Raw genomic sequence first — 24,893 nt, 5'->3', positions numbered from 1 at the left:
AACAACTTAGAAGAATCTTAATAACTATGATGAATAACATGTATATTCTTTTAAATGCATACAATCCCTTTAAGCAATCAATAACTTATTCTCCAAATACATTGATTTTTTATGATGGATCATAAAAAATCACGGTGGAAGGCCAAGCAATCTCACCATGAATCCATCTAAGAAGAATAATTTTCACTTATGTAGCCATTCACCGAGGGTACAATTCAGTAACCGACATATCATTGGTTGATGAAGGCATGGTCCTACTAGTAGATTGATTCAATCCAAGCTCTTTCATTGGGATGCTTAGTCCCCCCGATCTACTTCGGATGAAGAAGGCTGGATGTCGAGGCAATGGCGGGTTGAAAGTAATTGCTGTTGAGCATGAGAACTACGGTTGCCATGGTGGGTCTAATAGCTGGATCTTCCTGAATGCATAGTAAGCCAATGTGCAAGCAACGAAGGACTTCATCTCTTGAATAAGAATCCATGATAGCCGGGTCCAACACTTTCAAGGGCATGCCATCCCTCCATTTATTCCATACCTACAACAATAATTCTCGAAAATCTTCACAAAATTGTGGCATTAATTCAATGAATCATCATGCAAGACATTTGAATCTAGCAAATATCCATATATGACTATGGAAAAGGACCATAAGTGTTTCTTTAGGCTAAATGACTAAGTTTTTACAAAGGAATTTCAATTTCACTTGACCAAATTTACAAAGAGTGCAGTGTGAATATTTGCTTTTATAGCATAGCGAAACTTACATAACTAGCAAGATATTCTCCCCCATCCAATTGGTGGTAGAAGTTATTCTTCTTGCCGCAAATGATCTCTATAAGCAGTATGCCAAAACTATAAACATCAGATTTCACCGAGAACTTTCCATGCATTGCATATTCTAGAGACATGTAACCACTGTAAAACCGAACATTAGCCACATGTATATTGCATAATTATAGGCAGATCAATGAGTATCCTTAAATGGATAAAATGAGCATGTCTAGCATCCAATGACAAAGTCATCTACTCAAGACCTAAGACTTACAAGGTCCCCACGATTTTATTTGTGCTAGCTTGAGTTTGATCAACTCCAAAAATCCTTGCCATGCCAAAATCTGAAATCTTTGGGTTCATTTCACTGTCTAACAAGACATTGCTACATTTTAGGTCACGGTGGATGATCCGGAGACGAGAATCTTCGTGTAGATAGAGCATTCCTCGAGCGATCCCAGATACTATTTTATATCGTAATGACCAATTCAATTGACTACTTTTTTGGGGATCTGCATTGATGCACCAAAACTCATTATGTGCTAGCATGTGGCACCTATTCAAAAACTCAAGGTGAATATATTTGGCTCTCATCGATCAAAGGTAGCTTAAATTAAAAAACTATAATAAGTTGAAAGAACAGAAAACCTCTTAATTTCAAGTTTTCCAAAGCTAGTGAAAGCTAAAACATTTTATTTGAAGCAAATGTACATAAGAAGGTTAAATTGCAACATACCAAATAAGAAGTAATCAAGGCTTTTATTTGGCACAAACTCGTAGGTGAGTAGTTTTTCATCTCCCTCCAAGCAAAATCCGAGCAGTCGTACAAGATTTCTGTGTTGAAGCTTCGCAACTAATAGAACTTCATTTTTGAATTCTTCATCACCTTGTCTAGAACTTCGAGATAGCCTCTTCACCGCGATTTGTTGTCCATCCGGAAGTCTACCCTAAAGTGTGTTGAATTTACCGTGTAATTCCTTATCACAACTTTTTAAAAACTAACCTAAAAAAGCATTACATTTTTTTTTTCCTTTTTTTTCGGCACCATTATCTTCAATTCAAATGTAAAGCATTCTTCATTGTTTCTAAGTTATATGTAATATGTACCTGGAAAACTTCACCAAATCCACCTTCACCCAACTTGTTTTCAGGAGAGAAATCATTTGTTGCTGCTTGTATTGTAGCCAAGTCAAATTGCAAGGACTCCACGGTGGTAAGTTCATTTGCACCTAAATTAAGAAAAAACGCAATTTGATTATCAAATTGTATCGACATTGGCTCCTAGTGGCATTTATATGGTTGTCGGTGCTTGGGAACATTATCACAATGAAGAGCATTGGATTAGGCTGGCATGGTTGTCCCCTTACCCTAGTGAAATCTTTCCCTCTTGATTGGTCATGAAGAAAAAAATTATAATATCATCAATAATATCGGTAATAAAGTAATGAAATGAATCTTGTATCACAATCACTTCTTCATGCTGAAGGTACTGCTAGGTCTGTTAATTGTGGTGTAGATGCTACTTATGCTTGGAGAGACTTGCAAAACGTTAGGAGCATTTTGAGGCCCCGTTCTATGGTTGGTCATGTCGAATCTATATCCCTCTAGAATGACTCATGGCATCCGAATGGGATCTTGCTGGATGTATTCCCAAGGAGAGTACTTGACGATTCTGCTACTTTGAACTGCAAAAGCAGCTGATATGATTTATGCTCTAAATGGAAAAGGCCCATGCAGCTGTTTGTGGTGTAATTTGTTCAAAGGCTTCTTTGGATGACCAAGATTCTTGCACTGCTGCTTCTTGTGACATTCTTATCTCTGCTTCAGCTTTGGAGATTGTGAGGAAAAGAGCCACAAGAGTCGAATGGTATTGGCTGATTTGATTTTCATCTAATTTGCTGAGATTTGAATTCATATTTTGGTTTGCGGTCGAGGATAAGCTGCCTATATTTCAGGAAATTGACAGATAGTCTTCTAATCAAGGCTGAACTCACTGCTTTCTATGTCATGAAAGCACTGAGATTGTTTGACTTGTCTTGATGCAGCAGGCTATAAAAAGGAGAGATTTTCATTGGTGTTTGGGAAAATTTTTGTAGAATTGCTGCATCTATTTATCTTGAAGGCCAGAAATGAGATGTTACATTTCCAAACTTATTGATGGCATTATGATTGCTTGTGCAGTCAAGTGTAGTTTTGAAGGTTGAAAGAGCATGAAGAATCTGATCTTTGTTCTTGATATTTTCCATTATATGTGCTAAATTTATATCAAACGAACTCTTAATTCGTCTAATTAACATATACGATTCCTTATGAAAATAAAGAAATTTCATAATATGCTCATTTGGCGTAAATAGCTTACAAAAAAACAAAGGCAAATAGTTGATTTACCATCTTTTCCTTTGACAACTTCATGTGTCTTCTTTCCCTTTCTTCGAAGCAAACAACATATGAGAAAGACAAGGACAATAACACCTCCAATAGGAACGGTAATGACGATGGTTATCATGGTAGATTTGTTGCTTTTTCCTGCACAATTTCCATTTTGTATATGCGACAACTGCTAAAATAATCTAAAAACAATTTAGATGAAAGCGTGTATGATATATAAACATTCTAACACTGCTTCACTAGGTAGGAATATGGCCTAAGACTGACGCGTGAAGATTGGCAATTAGAAACGCAAGAAGGGGCTTGAGAAATCTAAATAGAGAGGCTTAAACGAGAAAGTCTGAACTTCAATTGCAATTCTAGCATTTATCAGTTTCAGTTTTTGGTAAATTGACGGAGACGAATAAATGAAGAATATTAAGAAGCAAAAAAATTTCTGGATTAACAACCCAAGTTTGATCACCTACTAACTTCGGCAATAGGGAATTATTGCGGCTGCTGCAGCACGCGAGCACTTGGGTCTAAATCCCTCTTTAAAACCCTATTCACATTAACCTTATGAATATATCAACCACCGCCACAAGAAGTCCAATTTTGGTCTTCTTTATGAACCCACACACCAAGTTAGAGGGAAAATTACCCAATTAGTCCTAATTCTATTGTACAGATACTAATTTAGTTTTAAAATTTTAAAATTTAACCAATTTAATCCTAAACCTTGATGATAAATTTGAATGTAATCCTTCCGGATCAATTTTTGCAAGAAAATCAATGACATGTCAATTCATTCATTGCTAGTCATCTTATGTCACACATTGCCATGGCAGGGATTTCTGACAAGAAGTGGCCGGAAGGACTACATTAAAATCTTATAAAAAGGTTTGACATCCATACAATAGGTTTAAGGGTAATTGGACCATAAATTGCCTTGCTGTTGCAAGCACAACTTTCAGACATATGTTTCCCATACGGTATTTCTTTTTGGCTGATTTAAGCTCGACAATTTGTCTCAATTTTTTTTTTTTTGACGATTAGCAGTGCTCACCACCAGCAGTGTGACCCTAAAGATGGTTGATATGGATTCTAACCCTAGATCGATTTAGATGTCGATCTACTTCTCTCATTCTTAAAAACATTTGTGTTTATATCAATTCACGAACAGTGGTAACTGAATGAGGAGAATTAATGAACATCTGCTAATGATTCATTAGCCTTAGCCTAAACTCACTTTATTATTAATTTAAAGATCTCACATGACCGCTTGTGAGCAACGATTGCTGTAACTTTTGATTCAATGAACTCACCATGACAGCCGACTATTAGCCATGTCCATGCCCCAAAGATTGAGGCATGGACCCTAGCTTCTTTTGCTGAAAATATGGAATTATTCCGTACCTTCTTTTTGGCAAAACTGTATTTATCCAACGCGCTGACCGAAAAATTAATTAGATGGTCTATGGAGCATATAGATTAAACTTGTTTGAACAGTTAATCATACAAATCTCATGTGGAACTCGTATAATTAATAATCAGATGATCTTAATCCACCCGGATTAAAAGAGGAGAAAAACAGAAAGCCACGTGCCTAATGCCTGAGCAAGAGCTGACGTACCTGGAGGCGGCCGCGGAGGAGGAGGCGGAGGCAGAGGCGGAGGCGGAAGTGGCTCGGCAACTGGGTCAAAGAACCGATAATTGACCTCGTAATGGAACTGGCAACTCGGCACCGTGGTCCTCGTTGCTGCGTTCCCGAGACAACATCTCTTGATGTCGCTGAATATTGTCTCTTGGCACTCGATGCATTGCTCCTCCGTCAAATCTGGTGTGCACTGCGCCATCGCGTAAATCGTGTCAAGCCCCACAGACATGTTCCTTGTAGCAAACTTCCTCAGTGGGCCACCGCCGGCTGCCTCGCGCCACAGACCTTCCATCTGTGTATCCAGCATGAACGTGACCTGGCTTGAGACGTTGCGCACTTTGGTCAAAATGTAGTTGGGTTCAATCGCAACTGTGGCGAAGATCGAGGTGTTAGAGTACCGGACAGTGCAATTCTCTCCATAGAAGATCGCCTCCTTCGTGTCGGGGCAGGAACGGGTGACGTCAATGGCTGAGCCACTGAGGCAGTTGCGGCAGCTCTCGGCAGTGAGGTCTCCGCGGCAAGATCCGATGAGATAGAGGGTTTCGGAGGAGCCGGGGACGGGAGCGGAGTCATTGAAGAAGCCCCAAGCGAGGGACGAGGAGCTAAGGGTGGAGATGGAGGAGAGGAGTTTGTGAGGACGTCGGGTAGGCGGCGTCCGCGGTGAAAGTTGCTGTAACACCTTGGCAATCGGAAAGGATCTCGGGCGTTAACGGTGGAAGCAAACACGAGAAGAAGGAAGAGAGAGAGAGATCTCGGAGGATCCATTCTTCTTAGTTTTTTTTTTTTTTGGGGGGGAGGGGAAGAGATTTTTTGGGTGTTTCTTTGATTAGTGTCGAGAGGCTAATAATGTATGAACACAAATAGCTGGTGTAGCTCCTACACAGGTTGCTTCGTCGAAATATCTACTTAGTCCACGCTTTCTGTCTCGGGGTTGGGGTTGTTCATTAAATCTTTTCTGTTTCTTTCTTTGCCAGAAAACGAGTGATTGACGGAGGGACAAATCATGCATCTCAATCTTCTCGAAAAGAGATAAATGAATTATTGAATTTGCTTGAGTGCCATCCTTTTAATATAAAAAAAAGAGATAAAGAGTTCAAATCCTTATATTTTTAGAGGAATTGAGATGATAATGATTTAATTTAAGAGCGAGTTTCAATTCTCACATTTTATAAAGAATTAGGGTAAAATCTGAAAATAAAAAGTATAGTAGAAAAAAAAAAAAAAAAGAAGCTGGAAAGTAAATCGTAGAGAGATAAAGGGATCCTTGACTGGCTTTGCCGTGCACAATCTTGATCCTCGAGCGGGAAAGTGGGTCTTATGACAAATCCTAGCCATACACGTAAAATTTCCTTTTGCAAGTGCGTGGAGATATTTGCTTGCACGCACATGCAGAAAACGACGAGTGGGAGATCATTTCCTTGCGGGGCAAAATAGAACATGACAAGATGGGAGGGGACTCGTGTTGGACTGTCCTCCTCCCGGCTGGGTCCTCAAGTGAAATTTCTAATAATAATTTATCGTAACTAAGGGAATTTTAGGTAAATTTAGATACTTTCCTTCTCACCGTCCAACGAATATTTCAGAAATTTTCCTTATCTTGCCATCTATGTGAGTTTTTGCCTGTACAAATATTTATTCTTCAATCATAGATATTATCACCAATGAAATTGGAATTTTTCAGATATAAAGAACGTTGATAACTTTATAGACATGTGCATTGAAAGGGTTTAACACGTCTTTAGATAACAAGGTCATGATAACTGGTCTCTATACATTGCTACAACATAACAGAGTTCATCTATCTATTTATATATCTACTAGAAAAAGTGCGCACATGTTGCATGTATGCAAAAATGAACATTTCAAAATTTTGTATCATCGTTTTATTGTGAAATATGTGAATTATTAAATAACTTAAAGAATTTTTTTATACAATATGAAAAAAATATATACACATGAATGTGAACTTTTTTTGGTAAGGATTTTTATAAGGTAGAAAAGTTTTAAATTTTAAAATCGAAGAATGTGAGAGATAAAAAAAAAAAAAAAGTGATAATTTTATGCATTTCCCTACTGACAAAATTCTATAATAAATATTGTGGGTATTTTGGGAAGAAAAAGGATTGTGATCCCCTTAAAATAGAAGGAAATCTTTGATTATGTGATAGTATCGATGATTACCTAATTATGCGCATACCTATCAAGCATCCCTTAACCCTAATACAAACAAAATGAATGTAACATTTTGTTTGAAATGGACTCATTGTTTCGTTGGAATTTCTTTCAAGATGAAATACCTTTCATTGAAAGTTGTTCTTTGATTTTTAATCAATGAAGACAAGTTTTGTAGAGACTCGAAACATGATCATAGGTAAATAAAGAAATCAACAACTTTACTTCAAACGAAACTCACAAGCCATGTCAAAGCTTAAATGTAATCAGGATACTTTTGATAATATATATATATATATACTCAATAACAAATAACTTATCACTTATTCTTAAAATAAGTCAGAGTCATAATGACGATTCAAATCTATTCAATAGTTGTATTGAAGGTTGAAACTAATATAAGTATTAATAAATTATGCTAAAATAAAGTATGTTAATTTAATATTACTGATGCTAATTTGTCTTTTATTTTTATTGAGTGCAAAGGTATTACGGAATTCTCTATTGTTTTGTAAAGTAGGCCTGCTTTCCGATTAAGGGCAAATATATTAACAATGCGGTATAAAGCCAATTTCAGGGCAATCGAACATATACTAAAATAGAAAATACAAATTCTTTACAAACAACATTAACATCTCATTTTGACTTTTAGAATATTTAAATGTTAAACTACGCTTGGCAATAGTTTCATAAATTCTACATGGAACAAAGCATGAGTTCTTAAGTTCAAATCTTTACGGACCTCTTATCTGTTTTTCTTACTATATATTTTCGCACTTAATCTTAGGCTAAATCGAGGCAACACACACGAAGAAAAGTATTAGAATATTTGAATGCCAAATTACGCTTTCAACTAATAGTTTAAGTTTTTAGATAGAGGTGATATAATAAGGGGCTAAGAAGTTTAATCAAAATGGTGAATGGCAAAAGGAAAGGAAGAAGTGACACCTGTAGGCGAAGACTTAAGTATTGGAAGGTGAGGGCAAATCTAAGGTTGGTAATTCACAAAAAGATGAGTGAAGTGATAGATGTCGTTCGAGGATGTACCGTTTTTGGATGAAGAAATTTCCAAGAAAGATAGCAGTGGAGGAACAAACTAGTCCACGGCAGTTCACAGCCTTGACTTTTCTTTCCCAAGTCTCCGCTTGAGGTTGAGAACAAAATAGCCCAACTCACTCGACTTTATTCAGCTTTGGAGGAACACAAGGTCATGTAATCAACTTGATAGATAGAAAAAGGTGATGGAGATCAGACCACTAAGTCGCGGCCCACTGAGGCCCACAACCACCACACGGTGGCCACTTGAGTTCGGTGATCACCGAGTGTTGGTGGTTGAATGTCGAATAAGAATAGTGAGGCCAGGATAATATCACATGTGCATCACCTGAACTCACGCTTAGGAGACTCGACAGTTAAAAAAAAAAAAAAAAAGCATGCAATTTGGGTTGGCAACCACTATCATCTTGGTTGATTGACGCCATCCTTCAAATATCTAAAGAAGAAGAACCATAGGCTGGAAGACATGACCCCGTCGTGGTGGTCACCTGTGAAAGAAATCTTTAAATATATCTAGTGCATAAAAAAAAAAAAAAATCAGGGTAGAAGGAACTACATGCTTCAAGAGCAATTAAAAGTCCTTATTCAAGGATAAGTATTGGCATCTAATTTTAAGTGATATATTTAGTTATCCATTACATAGAAAATTAGGGTTGAACCCTACCTAAACAAAAACATATTAAATTGCATCTAGATGTCAAGAGCATTTTACTTAAGCCCACATAGATTGTATTATAATTGGACTAAATTAAGAAGGGAGGCTCTGAGCTTAATTAGGTTAAGCCCGCGAGAGCATAAAATTAGGCCAAACCCATTGGTTATCTCTTATAGCCGAATTTGATATGTGAAAAGCACATGAGGATTGCTAAATTAGGAAAGATTGATTCTTGATCAAATTTTGGATTAATAAAGTCAGTATCTTTGAAAATTTTGGTCATGGGGTGTTTTGCCGAAATTTGTGTCTGTGACAAAATCCCTTAAATTGCGGTACCTACCTCTTTTAGTCAAAATCAAATTGAAATTGCGAAACCTACCTCACGTGAGGTAGGTTCCGCAATTTAGAAGAAAAAATAAAACAATTACATAAGGAAACTAGTAATTTCACTTCAAACATAACTGAAAGTACATAAATTTTATAGAAATTTAATCGATGTCAAAACTAGAGAACATAAAGATGCAAGGTCAGAATTTAATCAACAGCATATATTTAAAAACTACAGCTAAAATACACGCTGAAATATAATAAACGATAAAGTATTTCAACAACAACGATAGCTACATTGAAGAATTCAAAATAACATATAACAGGTCTTGTGCGTTGTTCGAGGGAGGGAGGGCGTGGGGTGGGGGCTTTCCAAAGACTACGATAATCAACAATATTGACTCTACCATTTGATGGTTTCATCTACTCCATTTGGACGGTTTGTTAGACCTCACCATTTTGACGATTGCTTTGTTCCACTACATTGATGATTACTCATTTTACAGTTGCATCCGAAATTGTTAACTCTACCTTTTGTTGACTCCTTGAAGCTATTGATTCTTTACGTTGTCAATTCTTCAAGTGATCAATGATTCTATTAATAAATGACCAAACTCTGCTCTCATTGATTAAGTTTAGCATGTCAATAATAATCAAAAGTTAGTCATTTTTTAACCATTGGGATTCATCCTAGTGGTCACCCTTCCAACATAGAAGGGGGAGGTGAAGGGTTCAAATCCCCACATTCTCAGGGGAGATGGGTGGGGACGAGTAAGTTTCAAGAGTGGGTTTCGACTCTCATGCCCTGCAATAGGCAGGGTAAAAGTCTAAGAGTGAGTGTTAGAGTAGGAATAGAATAGGACTGACCCAAAAAAAAAAAAGTTAGTCATTTTTTGGTGTAAACAAATGTCCATTTTAAAAGAATTGAATGATTCGTTGATCATTCATTGAATAATCAAGAGTTCGTGCTGAGTGTAAGCTTAGGAATCCATTAGCTTTTCCTTTTGATGGTTTGTCTATGGGAAGGTCGCAACAATAAGAAAGTTAACTTCAATCTTATAAAGCATTTTCTTCATTCATATGACCAGAAATTGAGTGCGTAATCCTATGCTCAAGCCTAAATTATTTTAATACAGTGTTCAATATATTTTACATGTTGACATTTTTTACTTCTCTCTCTTTTTTTCTTTTTTTTTTTAAAGTCTTGTTTGGAACATTTCCACCTTTCTTTCAATTAAATATTTGAACCAACTGAAAGAAACAAAAGATATGGCATTTGTGATAGCTAATTGTTTTAGTCTAAACCTTGATTATATCAATCATCAGGGGTGATCAAGTCTAGGGTGGGTAAGGTTTAGATATGGACCATGTACCCGATCTTGTTATAACCAGTTCCCTTTTTGTGGACCATGTACTTGACCTTATTTGAATTGGACCCTGTACCCGACCCACCCCGTTTTTTCGATCTAGTTCCAGGGTTAACCCTATTTTCATTGGAACCTATTTTGCAATCTCCCAATATCCTATACGACTTCGAATTATGTATTACTACATGGGAAAATAGCGTAATCCTTCTCGAAACATTAAGCACTTGTAGTAAATAAATACATGAACTTTTTTACTAAACGAAGAATTAAGGATCCATATGGCTAATTATAATAAATAAAATCATAAGGCAAATAATTAGTAACAAACATGGGTCTAATATTAGTCTTATTACTACAAGTACTATATGAAGCTACTCATTTATGCAAGCATAAAACCTTCTACAAAAGATAAATTAGGCGAGCTAATTCACGTAGTACACAAGAATTTGGCGACGATGAACACCGTCCGTCTATCGGACGGTGCGAGAGGGGGGGGGGAGCAAGTGAGGAAGAGGAACGATGAAGGAGGAGTGATGTGCGTGTTTGAGAGAGCCAAGAGGAAAAAACGCCCTGTGATTGCGGGAGTAAGAATAGAAATAAGGGGAAAAAATACGGTTTTGGACTTATACTTACAAAACCGATTCTAAAACTGATCTGGGAACCGGTTCCTGAGTGAGTAATCAATCGAACCTAGTTCCCAAACTGATTTAAACCGGTTCCGAATTTTGGGAACCGGTTCCCGAACTAATTTCAATGGGAACCAGTTCCCAACCTTGTCTTCCGGGTGGGCTTATCTGATTCTCGGGTATACCCAGTCCGGCTGCACACCCCTATCAATTATTGACATACAAATTCACATTAATATATTCGGAACTGTGAATTACAATATTTAGTCTCTAACGGTTTTTCATTTGGTAAACAAAGTATATTCAATACCTTACAAAAGTATGCCAGCTTACTTTATAAACCAATGTTATGAATCATTTTAATTTACCAAAGCATCATGTATTGCAATTATTTGCTAGAAAATTCACAGATATAAGCATCGATAATGTAATTAATTCAATATGTCCTAAACTTATTGTATATATGTCAAGTCAGTCATAATTTTTTTTTTTTAATTTTGCCAATTCAGTCTCAAACCCTTGTGTAAAATTTTAATGTAGGCATTCTGATCAATTTTCGCCAAAAATCATTAATATAATAGTCCAATTATCTTTGGCTGTTCTATATGAAAAATTGTCATATCAGCGATTTTCAATGAAAATTGTTAATATTAGGTTGAATTATTGTTCAAGAAACTTTTTGGCTGTCCTTGGTTTACAATATTAGATTCACCCATTCCCACTAGCACTCACACGAGGGTTCTATTTCAAAATTACTGAACAAGAAATTTTAGTGGAAGTTGTCTATAACCGAATAAGTGATAAAAAATGCCGTGTAAAAATTATTTTTCAACTTTTTTTTATATAGCAAGTTAGGTGAAGCCCAGATCAGCTTGATCTTAAGGACATATTCTCCCACATCAAATTGATGCAGCCAAGATTTTACCCTTGAAGTGCTCTCAATAAAACTAGAAATTAAAATCACACGAAGATGAGTATATTTCCTTGCCATCATCTATTGAGAAAACATCACCCTTAGCAAAGATTCCACTTTGGTTGTAAATCGTCATTCTAAGTGAAAGGAGTCAATGCTTCTTTGAGACTCGAATCCACATTACTTGCAAATTGCCGGTTTCCTTTGCTTTTTTTTTTTTTTTTTTTTTAATACTTGCAAAAGACGGATTCCAAAAAAGGAGTCATTGCTTTTCCGAGACTCGAACTTTGCCCATTAAGAAACACGACAGCTCCATGCAAAACTTTGGCAATCCGTGTTGTTGTCATTTTTGTTTTTTATTTTCACTGAGGCATTGATGACTTGGTAAATTTTCATAAGATATTTCAAGAAATTTACATTCTTAAGTTCTTTTCAGTCAGATACTTTCTTAAGATTAAATTCTTTGTTTATTTGGTGTGGTATCATATTAACTAAATTCAAATTCTTTAGGTCATTAAATGCTCTTTAGAATGGTACTATGGCTACCCTTTTCAAATCCACCCAACCTAGTAATGGATCTTTTAGGCCAAAATTAGTGACGTGACTGATGGCTCTAGCCTTTGATTCTTCCAGGTTTTGCAAGATGTAACTTTTTGTGATCTCGAACGAATTCATACATCAATGTAAATTTAAAACTCAAGTTCTTTACAACTTTTAAACATTTAAATAAATGTTGATCCAAATAGAAAAGTATAAAAGATTTTTTAAATATCTTATAAAATAATATGCACTAAAACTAAGAATGTATAAGGCCTCGCATGCCAGGCATGATGGCCGCCCTATATAAAATTAATCAACATGTTTTATTTTGCACCCTATCCATCATGGTATTTATATTATCTAGGCCTTGAGCCTATTGAGTAATCCTTACATCAAAGAGAGATCTGAAACACCAAAAAAAAAAAAAAAAAAATCCTCCAAATCTCCTTCTCTTGCTTCTTCTCCTATTTATTTCCACCATAAACGACCAATTACTAGCGACCTACAATGGTTCAACTAATAATTTAAATAGCACCAATACTTGACATGCGACACGAGACATGCGACACGTCGTTTATAAAAAAATAGAAAATTCCGACACGTTTGGACACATTGTATATTAAATATATATTTTTATATATAAATAAAAAATTATCATTTTTACTATTATTTGAATCAAATTCATAAATAAATAAATAAACAAGCCTATAATGAATATGCACTAAAAACATTAATTCTTCATTTATTAATATCATTTATTATTTTTATTATTGTGTGTTTTTTTTTTACATTTATATTTTGACATCTCATTTAGTGAATTCTTAAAGTCGACATCGATATTGGAATCACATGTCGAAACTCGTATGTTAAATTTCAACTTGAGTATCGAAAAAGTTGATCAGTATCGAATTTTTGACACGTGTAGTGTTGGACACGTATCGAAGTGTCCGACACAATATAAAAGCCCTCGAAGGGTGTCGGTTCCTCGTAACCAGCAACTTCACTGCCAACAGCATCTATCAAGGGGCCCTCACCAGCGTCCTCTCCTCCATCTCCACCACCAGCTCCTCGTCTCTCTCCTACAGCTTTTTCAATGCCTCTGCAGCCGTCTCTGACACCTCCCAAACCCTCTATGTTTTTGGCAATATAAAGAAAGTACAAAAAATTAAATTGATCGAAGATAAACTTCTCCCACAGATTAGAAAACCACCTTCTGGGGGAAACCACCTTCTGCCGCCCCTAGAATCCAGATTTGATTTGAATTAAAAAGTGAGACTAGTGTACACAGCTCAAACTTGAAAAATAATTTCACAGGATCTATGGCTTCCGTTAAGTATATGTAAAAATCGTCTTAGAAGCAAAATAAAGCCGCATCTTAAAGATTACATATATATAGCGGTACCTTAACCCTAAACTTTTATCATTAGTGGTTAACAGTCAATCGGAAATTGAAATCTGGAGTCAATCTTCCGCTTAGGAGATCAAAGTACAGTTCATCTCTTCATTAACAATAAATCGGTTTGCAAGTTTTTTCTTTCTCATTTTCCAAATATTTTATGTTGAGCCATTGGTCAAGAGACTTTTTGGTCGTCCTCGGTAACCATATCAGATTCTCCCATTCCCATTAGCACTACACACTAGGCTTCTAATTTTAAATTATGGAATATGAGATTTAAATGGAAGTTTCCTGTGACCGAACAAAGTAATATAAAAATGTTGTGTCAACATTATTTTTCAACTATTTTCTTGGGTATAGCAGAGCAAGTGAAGTTTGGATCAGCCCGGATCAACATTCGCACATTTCAAGTGATTCACTTCTCCGTGCGATCTTTAGGATACTATCTACATCAATTGATGCATTTGGCATTTTATTTTTGGAGTGCTCTAAACGAAATTTGAAACTAAAATCACAAGGAGAGACAAACAAATTTCCTTTGACATCTAGTTAATCACCCGTCGCAAAACATAATATTGTTAGTCATGGTTTCACTAGTAAAGATTCCACATTGCTCGGCAATTGCGGGGCAATAGACGGACTCGGCAGAAAGCGTCAACGCTTTTTTATTATAATTGCAGAAGACCGAGACTCCGTACAACGGAGACTTTGCTTTTCCATTTGAGTCGATGCTTCGTCGAGACTCCAGTTGCTCATTGCTTGGAAATCGCCGGTCGCCTTTTTATACTCGCAGTAAAAAGAGTCAATATTTATTCGAGACTTTGCCCCATGAGAAACACGACACTCTGCCCCCACTCTGCACCAGTTTGGTAAAGGTGAGAAAGAACGAGGAGAGGAGAGGAGACTTGGACGATCCATTTTTCTTCTCTCTTTTTTTCTTTCTTTTCTTTCTTTTCTTTTTGGGTGTCTCGGGTCTCTCTTTGATGTGGGGTGTGTCAGTAAAAGGAGTCGATATTTATTCGAGGCTCGAACGTTGGCCCATGAGAAACACGACAACTCTGCAACCGCTCTGCAACAGTTTTGCTAAACGTGAGAAACGAGCGAGCAGAGGAGACTTGGAGGATCCATTTTTCTTCTCTCTTTTTTTTTTTTTTTTTTTTTCTCTTTAGGTGTCTCGGGTCTCTCTTTGATGTGGTGTGCGTGTATGTATTTATTTTTTTTGGCTGAGGTATTGATGACGTGATAAATTTTCATTGGATATTTCAACATATTTAATTTCTTAAGATTAAACCCTTCGTTCATGTCGGGTCTATCAAAGAGACACCCGACACACCCAAAGAGAAAAAAAAATGGATCTTGCAAATCTCCTCCTCTTGCTTCTTCTCATGTTTGCTTCCACCATAAACGCCCAATTCCCGGCGGCCAACTGTGGTTCGACCGGCAACTTCACTGCCAACAGCACCTATCAAACCACCCTCACCACCCTCGTCTCCTCCATCTCCACCACCAACTCCTCGTCCCTCTCCTACGGCTTCTTCAATGCCTCTGCTGCCATCTCCGGTGCCTCCCAAACCCTCTATCTCTTTGGCCTCTGCCGCAGTGACTTAAACACCGAAACCTGCCGCGCCTGCCTCGATGTCTTGGCCTCCGACATGCGCCGCCTCTGCCCCCTACAAAAGGAGGCACTCCTCTACAGCGGGAACTGCATCATTCGGTACTCGGACGCCTCGTTCTTTGGTGAAGTCGTGCTACAACCCGACTACGTAGCAGGCACCGGCGACGATGTCAATGTCTCGAGCGCAGACACATACGACGCAGCAAGGAGGAAGCTCCTGAACGGTCTGTCGGCTGAGGCGGCGCGTGGTGGCTCATTGAGAAAGTACGCATCAGGGAACGAATCAGCGGGGCCTGACATGGTCTATGCGTTGGTGCAGTGCACACCAGACTTGACGGAGCAGCAATGCAGCGAATGCTTGGCTCTAGTCGCCCAGGAGATCAGGTACTGCTGTCTCAGGTACTCAGGAGGACGGTACATGGTGCCAAGTTGCCTGATCCTGTACGGCAATAATCGGTTCTTCGATCCAGTCAGTGGACCACTTCCGCCGCCTCCGCCACCACCATCGCAGGATGGAGATGCAATGCCTTCACCACCAGGTAAGTTGGCTCTTGTTCGGGAGTTACATACACGGCGTTTCAGTCTTTTCTTTTCTATAAAAATATGCAGGTTTCGCGTGAGATTCACCCAATCAAATTCTTCATATAAGCTTAATCTACATGCTCTGTTAAACCACAAGATTCTTTTTATTAGTATATGCTCAGTAGATCATGTAATTTTTAAATGCTCTTTGGCAGAAGGTACGGGTTGATCCATATTTTTGGCAGAAGAATATATGTTTAATCATTCATACATCTACATGGATACGAGTCAACTATCACAGTCAGTTCATTGATACTAGTCAACTATCACAGTCATGTCATCTAAGGGAGAGACAGAGATCTAAATCGAGCTAGGGTTACGATCCATAGCCGTGATCCGCATGTATATATTGGTCCTATATGTGCACATTGGGAGCTTCTAATAACTCTGCAAAAATTCTGCAAACTTGCATTGGATATTCCTTGCTCCACTCTGTTTCTGTAAACCATTTTACGGTCTTTACCCTGATTTTCGTAAGAAATTGATGAAAGTAATGAAATTGAGGTCAAAAAGGCATCCACGAAGACTTAAAAATTTAGGAAATGTGATATATTCCGAATCTTATTAAATGAAAATTGGTAGGATGACAAAATCCAGAAAACCGAAACACTTTCCCTGAGTTATCAGAGAATCGCGTGATGTATCTTTCACATAGTAAGCAGCAAGCAATGATCATAGACGTAATGTGCCTTTGCTCTTGCAGTTGGAAAGAGCAATTCAACGAGGACTGTGATTATTGTGGTCATCACAAGTATTTCTGCACTACTTGTCATCAGCATTGTCATCCTGCTCCTGAATGTGAAAAGGAAGAAGAAGCAGCCCAGAGAAAGTGTTGAAGGCGAGTGTTTATCCTTTTGCATTGGAACGACGACTGTTCATGAGGTTAAAAAAGATTATGAAAATAATTAAGTTGACTAATGACTATGCTTTTGCACCTGCAAATTAGCAAGAGCTGCGTCGCTTTCGACAATTAGGCCAAAAACTTTATAAAGGTTAAAAGGTTTAGGATTTACATTTACTAAAAGTTTGTGAAACTTTCATTATGAAAACTATGAAAAGGTAATGATCTCTGAATGACAGCGTTTTTGTCTTTCTAGGTGAAGTTGTGGATGAAATTAGCACGGCTGAGTCGCTGCAATTTGATTTCAGCATTATCAGAGCGGCAACGGATAACTTCTCTGATTCCAGGAAGCTTGGACAAGGCGGTTTTGGTGTTGTCTACATGGTAATAATAAACCAAGCACATCCTCTACTCTTGTATTCAAAATTCAAGCAACCAAATAGTCAAAGATGATATCAATCTGATACTCCTAGAAATGCTTCAATGTACCAAATGATACTCACAAAGATCTAATTTGGTGAAATTTCAGGGTCAGCTCTCCAACGGACAAAAAATTGCGGTGAAACGGCTATCACAGAATTCTAGCCAAGGGGAAGTTGAGTTCAAGAACGAGTTCATGTTACTAGCCAAGCTACAACATAGGAACTTGGTCAGGCTCCTAGGTTTCTGTCTGGAAGGAGTTGAACAGCTTCTCATTTATGAGTTTGTGCCCAATTCGAGCCTTGATCAGTTTATATTTGGTATGTTTCTTAGGTTGTCATTCATGAAATCATATCCTCACAAAATGATTAATAGACGTCTTATAGAATGCGATTCCACCAAAATGTGTAGATCCCCTGAAGCGTACGAATCTCAACTGGGATATGCGGCACAAGATAATAATGGGCATTGCCCGAGGGATGCTTTATCTACATGAAGACTCTCGACTTCGTATCATCCATCGGGACCTCAAAGCCAGCAACGTTTTGTTAGACTCAGAAATGAATCCAAAGATATCCGATTTTGGTATGGCGAGGTTGTTCGAGTTGGATCAAACTCGGGCCAAGACAAACCGAATCGTGGGGACCTAGTAAGTGACACAATCTCCTAGAGCTAATGCTTATTAAAAAGAAAAAAACAAACTATAGAGCTAATAAGGTGGACTTATTGTGATGGACAGTGGATATATGGCGCCGGAGTATGCAATGCACGGAACATTTTCGATCAAGTCAGATGTGTTCAGTTTTGGAGTGTTGGTTTTGGAGATTGTGAGTGGTCAAAGGAACACTCTTTTCCGCATGGGCGATGACACGGAAGTCCTTATAAGCTATGTGAGTATAAGAACATACCTTCTTATTTCACATAATATTCTAGAGATCAATCTACTCAATGTTTGTCAAATGTTTGTAGATCTGGAAGAATTGGAAGGAAGGATCATTATCAAACATTATTGATCCCTCTATAACTTCTGGTTCAAGTATTGAAATTGCGAGGTGTATCCACATTGGTCTACTATGTGTCCAAGATAATATGATTAGCCGGCCAACAATGGCCTCAGTCCTTCTCATGCTTAATAGCGACTCAGTCACTCTCCAAGTGCCATCGAGACCCGCATTCTACATACACAGTAGCGTCGAATCTGATATGCCATCCATGCAAGATTACAATTTGAGGGTATCTGAGGTCAAGGAATCAAGAAGCAATGCGAACCAGTTCTCGAAAAATGAGGCTTCTATGACTGAGCTGTACCCACGGTAGCCCTAGAAAATGGGAGATCAGTGTGCCCTGCACATTACTTTTTGTGTTTGTCATGGTTTTCAGATCATCAAATTACATTATCATGATTTACTTCTTCCTTAGATTATTTAGGATTTATATGGCTTCATTGCTTGGGATTACATCTAGATTCATAGGATGTTGGAAGTGAATGTTACTCACAAAAAGTCATGTCTGACACTACTTGTGTTAAGATAAGCGCAGCAAGAACAGCTTCCTCTTACAGAATTCGTGTTGGACTAAGTCATTTTGGGCGGGATTTTAGGTGAGCTGCATGTCAGTAGTTTGATTTAAACAGATATATAAGATACACAGAATGTCTATAGCTGCCAAGATAATAACGAGAATCTGTCTCCAATTATCTACTTAGTCAAATTGGTTCCACCAGTTGAATGATTTTTATATAGTTAACCACTTTCATATTATCATCTATTTACCCTTTTTCTTATACACGTAAGTTTCATGAATTGAATTTGTTGACTTCCCATCCCGTGTATTACAGAAACTAGGCAGGTCATTTACTCTTGTGGTGCATCCGACTATGGCCGCAATACATTATAGTTTACCGACATATTTTATGGGTTAGGTGAGAAAAGACCAATTTGAACCCCCCGTTCCCATATGCAGAGTTATTTAGTTTGACTGCAGTATAGTATTCCCGTCAATTTTCAGATCTAAATATTTCATTTATTGATATAAAACTTATTTCTTTCTTTCACAGTATAAAACTTAGGTATTTAAAAGCAACGATGTTACGACTGGCACGTCTCCCATAAGTGGTGCATTTGACTCTTCAATAAATGTTATTTGCGTCGGTCCATTTTTTTGGTTTTTTCAATTGATCGATGCATTAAATTAAGATTGCTACAACAAGAATGAAATTCTAAGTACTAGACTTGCGATAGAAAGTTTGTTTTATTGGGATATTTGAAAGGAAAATTGTCCAAAAAATTCCAAACCTATTGAATTTTTACCAATTTAATAATGATTGTGTCAATTGAGTTTTAAACATTTTCCCATTTGCCTATCAATTGCATCTAGCCAATTTAGCTAGGTATCACTAACATGGATACCAATCATTCTATGTGATATAGTTGACGTTAATGTAAACAATTTTTAATAATATTTTAATATTTTCTCGATTTTATTAACTTATTTTAATTTTTCTTTTTATTCATCTTCTTTTTTTCTTTTTAGAACTCTAGCCGGCGAGGTCATCAATCAACCATCACAATCCACAAGGCCAAACCCTTGCCTAGGCTTTTTCTTCTTCCTTTTTTTTTTTTTTTTTTTTTGTGTTGAGGGAGGGGGCATCGCAACCCTTGCAAGCCAAAGGCAAGGGCCTTCGCGCTCTCACCAAGATCGAGGTGAGGTCATCCAGTTCTTACTGATTAGAGTTGTAAAAAAAATAAAAGAGAGAGCATAAAAGAAAAAATTCAAAAAGTAATCCAAAAAATTTGAATTTTTTTAAATATTATTAAAAATTATCTACTTCGGTCTTGCCATATTAAGTAGGATGACTAGAGTTTATATTAGTGATTTCTGGCAAAATTACCTAAATAGACTCAATTAGTAAAATATGAAAATGTTTAAAACTCAATTGACACCATTAAAAGATTTCAGTTTGGATTGGTAAAAGTGCTATAAATTAATGTCATTTTAGATAATTTCCTCATTTGAAAGAATTTATTGATTGTAATTTATCCAAGAGATTATTAATACAAGATGTCACTTCCGCTTGGCAGCATCATATCTTTTTTTTTTGCTCTGAGAGCATCATATCTTCTTACGCGCCTCATATTGCTTAATGATTCCTTGGATTATGTGCAAAAGTTGCAATTTAATTTTGCTTGGTCAACATGCGTGGGGCCCAAAAAAACGAAAAAGAAAAAATGAAATAAAAAGGGAAAGGAGAGCGCGGCTGAGAGCACACTCGAGAAAGAGAGAATAAGAGAGAAAAATAAAAGGAGGAAAGAAGAGAGAAGAGGAAGAAAGGGAAAGAGAAGATGAGGATTTTGTGCCACGGATGTCTCACCAACCCTATTCAATTATGTATCGCAACTTTTGGTAATTGTTCACATCATTCGTTCATCTAATTAGAGTGACATTTGGGGTGAGGACATGAATTTGAAGTTTTATGAATTTTGAACTATAATGTTTGATTAAGGAGTCATTGAGCTACATATATATATATATATATATATATATATATAAATGATAGTTTATGGTGTTGTAGAATCGTAAGATTTTAACGAAACTTAATTTGGACTTACAGTTTGCTAAAAAAAAAAAAGTTAAAAGTTGGCTACAAATGATGAACAATGCACAACTAGTGGCTTTTGGGCTTTTAATTTAATAATGTTTTCAGGTTATAAATTTCATACGAAATTATCAAACATTGTTTGAGAAAATACAAGTCTTTTTTAGATGAAATTACAAATTAAATTTCTATTATCAATTCTTATTCAATTTGTGACATCAAGTCTTATTCAATTTGATAAATTGCAACTATTTTTTTGCTGAACGAAAGACTCCATTTATTTCTCAAAATAATGCTCAAGAACTTAATAAAATGGTTTTCAAGTTTAGCAAATTACAAAAAAACTACCGAACCATGAAAATGCGAGAATGCAAATAATAAAGCACAATATGCATCTAGGAGCATACTCTTAACCCTCAAGAGTAGGGCCAAATTTTGATAGTTTTCGGCTTGATTTTGGGTTGACCAAGTTATGGGTATTCCAATGCTTCAAAAGATCTTCCTTTTGACTGTAAGCTCACTTGAAATGGAGTTTGATGGAGAGAATTACAATGTAACTCAATTTTGTACTCAAGTTTTGCATTGTAAATAACTTTGAATATCTACTTTGGTTAAGAGTTTTTTTAATGCCTAGGAGTAGGAGTCGTTTCATTAACATTTAAGTTTAGTATGGCCATTTCATAGTTGTGTAATATTTTAGTCAGTTTTGATATCGATTTTTGCTTAATTGTTAAGATTATGAGGTTGTCAGCACCTATAACAATGTTGTTTGATCAAAGGCATTCCAAGGTGAATGGTACTTTTTCTTCTTTGGATTTGTAAATACATATTTCAAAAACTATATAGATTACATATAGTATGAGTAAAGAAATGGCATTGTTGTTGTATAAAAAGCCAGATTAAGCATTTACTACTCCATATTTACGAATCTTTAGAAAGCATGTGTATGCAAGGTGTTGTGAAGTTATATTAACTACTTTGCAAACTAGTTTATGAATGATTTAAAAAAAAATGGTTAAAAAATGGCGAATGGATTATGTTGCGAAAAGTTATTTATTTGATTTATAAGATTTAATTCTGGATTGGATTTCTAGTATTGGAAGATAGTTGTTTGATGCTCAATATAATTATGAACCCGGTGAGAGGTTTGTGGATATGCATACCAATTTAGGATATCATTTCAGGTTGAGCCACTAGTTTTCTAGGTAGAGACTTTGCTAAGGGGAGAATCTTAGTCGCCTTATCACTAAACGTCGTGTTGTGTTGTGACTATGATAGGATATTGAGCAATACATTGGTTGATGGATGAGCCATTGACACGTGATTTGAGATTAATTAATAAACTTGATCGCCGATTTATGTATTGTGATGGTGGATTTAAATGAATATTTTTTATTTTTATATAAAGATTTGTTGAATGAAACAATACATATTCGATTCAATATATATATATATATATATATATATATATATATATATATATATCATGACTTTGGATTACGAGTTTCTAATATTGCTTTATACATGCATAATAGCTGCTTGATTTGTTTTGAAGAGATAGGCACTACTGACTAGGCTGTGGTTACTCATCCCATTCCTTCACAATCTTTGTAGGTTCCTTGGTTAATGGCAAATAAAGCGAGAGTATTATCAATGGGGATTTTTGAGATCTCAACTTTTTGGGCATGGATTGAGGCTTAATCCTTTGAGTAGAAGGACGGTTGAATCATTACCCCTATCATTGTAGCATTTGGGCTGTCACAATGTGACTCAAGAGGACTTAAAATTCAAAGACTCAGCTCTGATAAATGGAGACTGCAACACTCACCTCAAGTTTAAATGGGCTATCGATTAAGAGCTTTTACTTGATGAAATGTTTTAGAAGCCAAAACTTCACTTTCCTAAGGTTGATTACCAATATTAAATCTCAGTACATAGCTCAAGTTTAACACAAACCGGAGCTAAAGAGCTTGACCTTGAGCTTAAACTTGAATTTTGAGCGATAAAAAATAATCAAAATATGCTACTTGCACTCAAAATATCATATACTTATTTTGGTTTAAATAATTGTTATGGATGTATGGAGGAGTGTTTTCTTTCTTGTTTGGTATTGGAAATATATTGAGATTATATAGATATTAAACTTCTTGCATAATTCCTTACCAAATAAATAAATAAATAACTAAACAAAACAAAAGAAAAACTTCTTGCATAATTATTGGAAAGATTAAAGGTAATATTTATCCAATCAACCCATAACAAAACAAATTGATAGTATATTACGTTTTTCCAATAAAAAATCCAAACTATTAGAGTTTGGATTTAAAATAGTTGATAAATTAGTTCAAATCATACTATATATACTCTTAGCAATTACTATCTTTGTATACTGCTCGTGTGATATATTCAGCCAGTTTTTCATGCATAAAACTAAGTCCTTTTTTGATTTATCCAGAGGCATGTCGTCACATACATATATGATCGTTGCTAGGAGATTTGTTACAAATTACTTTTTTTTTTTTAAACATAGTGCAAAGTAGTTCAAATCATACTATATATACTCCTAGCAATTACGAATTTTATGTACTACTCAAGTGACATATTGAGCCAATTTTTATGCATCAAACTAAGTCCTTTTTAGTCAAAGACATGCCGTCATATACATATATGATTGATGCTAGGAGATTCATGAAGAATTACATTTTTTAAAACATAGCTCAAAGCGGTTGAATTGAGTAAGAATCAAACCATGGATCTCGAGTTCTAGAGACACAAATTCTCGATTATTTCATCAATTTAAGTTTCTCTAGCCTAGCAATTGCTCATATATTGTTCATGAGACTTTGGAAATGTTCCTGTATAATCATCACCACTTTGAACAATACAACTTTATCAAATCACTAGTTAAATATAATTGAATATGAGAATGATCTTTTACTTAGGAGAAATTGATAGGTATATATGTCATAGCCGTAGGAAAAAAATTAGGATGTTAATAATACAAGTGTGATGCAATCTCAATTTTTTTTTTCCATAAACTTATGGTCTATTTTCCACGGCTGTATTTGTCTTGTGGTTTTGCTGTGGCCAAACATGTGTTTGTCGACTGCCGACTCAACCTCTGCCCAGCCAGCCACCATCGCCGACCATCACTCTCTGGTCATGGCAACCCAAATCCCGACCACCAATTTTCTCGGGCAAATCGTCGAACGCTTGGAGTTCGTTGGTGGCGAAGCAGCGGTGGCATCGGGCCAAGCGACTGGTGCTGCATCCGGCGAAGGGGCTCACACTCGCGACTCTCTCTCTCTCTAGCTCGCTCACAGATCTGGCCTTCCTCGGATCTCCCTCTTTCTCCGGCCCTCTCGGGTTTGCTCGCTCTCGAGCCTCCCTAGATGTCTCTCAGGGGAAGTCCTCCGAGGTCGCTCCTCCGATCTCTCTCTTCGTGTGTGTTCTTTGGCCTCCGCCCGGAGCTCTATTTATCGGCCGAGAGGGGCCGGTCGACGGAGGCTTCGGCCGCCTGTCTTCGGTGTGCCGACCGGCCTTGGTGCGGCCGAACCGGCCGTCTTCTCAACTGCCCACCTGCTCCGCTTTGAAGGCGAGTCCCATCCGTTGCCGGCCTACTTCCCTCTCTCTGCCGTAGATTGTCCTCCGCGCGTCGTCGGTCTCTGTGCGTGAGGCACAGAGGCGGAGAGGGGAAGAAGGAAGGAAGGAGAAAGGAGGAGGGGTGCGTGGGTCGCAAAGGTGAGGGGGCTAGATGGGTCTCGGCCCACACGGAAGACAAAGAAGGAGGGCTGGGGCGTGGGCATTGCCCTCTCTCTCTCTCTTAAAAATAATTATCCGAAAAATAAGGGGAATAAAAAAAATAGTAAAAGCTAATTATATTAATACCTAGGTGATGCGAAAAACATTTTTGTAAAGGCCAAATTGATCCTTGGTTTCCTTTTATGCAATTTTATATTAAAATATTTAGCAAATATTTAGGTGTCAAAATA

General features: G+C 36.9%; 3 protein-coding genes across 3 annotated transcripts; 1 reads left to right on the top strand and 2 right to left on the bottom strand.

Moving 5' to 3' along the window:
• Positions 1-114: 114 nt before the first annotated feature.
• On the bottom strand, positions 115-3,310 carry LOC104447482 (cysteine-rich receptor-like protein kinase 10). Its single transcript, XM_039312299.1, is given in 7 exon segments — positions 115-364; positions 366-536; positions 766-916; positions 1,047-1,284; positions 1,509-1,719; positions 1,880-2,001; positions 3,161-3,310. Coding segments are annotated over 7 exon segments (1,176 nt in total). The 5' UTR covers positions 3,279-3,310; the 3' UTR covers positions 115-199.
• Positions 3,311-4,713: 1,403 nt separating this feature from the next.
• On the bottom strand, positions 4,714-13,504 carry LOC120294008 (cysteine-rich receptor-like protein kinase 25). The gene is made up of 2 exons (XM_039313869.1): positions 13,487-13,504; positions 4,714-5,466 (listed from the first exon to the last, which is right to left on the bottom strand). Exons 1-2 carry the CDS (start codon positions 13,502-13,504, stop codon positions 4,714-4,716), a joined length of 771 nt encoding a protein of 256 aa, XP_039169803.1.
• Positions 13,505-15,200: 1,696 nt separating this feature from the next.
• LOC120293257 (putative receptor-like protein kinase At4g00960) lies at positions 15,201-18,929 on the top strand. Its single transcript, XM_039312300.1, has 7 exons — positions 15,201-16,002; positions 16,749-16,883; positions 17,143-17,270; positions 17,416-17,626; positions 17,718-17,955; positions 18,046-18,196; positions 18,276-18,929. Exons 1-7 carry the CDS (start codon positions 15,234-15,236, stop codon positions 18,621-18,623), a joined length of 1,980 nt encoding a protein of 659 aa, XP_039168234.1. The 5' UTR covers positions 15,201-15,233; the 3' UTR covers positions 18,624-18,929.
• The last annotated feature ends 5,964 nt before the right edge of the window (positions 18,930-24,893 follow it).

The sequence above is a fragment of the Eucalyptus grandis genome, chromosome 5 (genome assembly GCF_016545825.1).
Source record: "Eucalyptus grandis isolate ANBG69807.140 chromosome 5, ASM1654582v1, whole genome shotgun sequence".
In the NCBI taxonomy this organism is placed as follows: domain Eukaryota; kingdom Viridiplantae; phylum Streptophyta; class Magnoliopsida; order Myrtales; family Myrtaceae; genus Eucalyptus; species Eucalyptus grandis.
This window is presented reverse-complemented; position numbering and strand designations above follow the sequence as displayed.

What these genes read in the sequence shown, in the direction of transcription:
- LOC120293257 (XM_039312300.1), top strand. Translation starts at nt 15,234, where the DNA reads ATGTTTGCTTCCACCATAAACGCCCAATTCCCGGCGGCCAACTGTGGT. An exon ending in GTTTTGGTGTTGTCTACATG is followed by an intron (nt 17,271 to 17,415) that starts GTAATAATAAAC and finishes GTGAAATTTCAG; the next exon opens with GGTCAGCTCTCCAACGGACA. An exon ending in CCTTGATCAGTTTATATTTG is followed by an intron (nt 17,627 to 17,717) that starts GTATGTTTCTTA and finishes CAAAATGTGTAG; the next exon opens with ATCCCCTGAAGCGTACGAAT.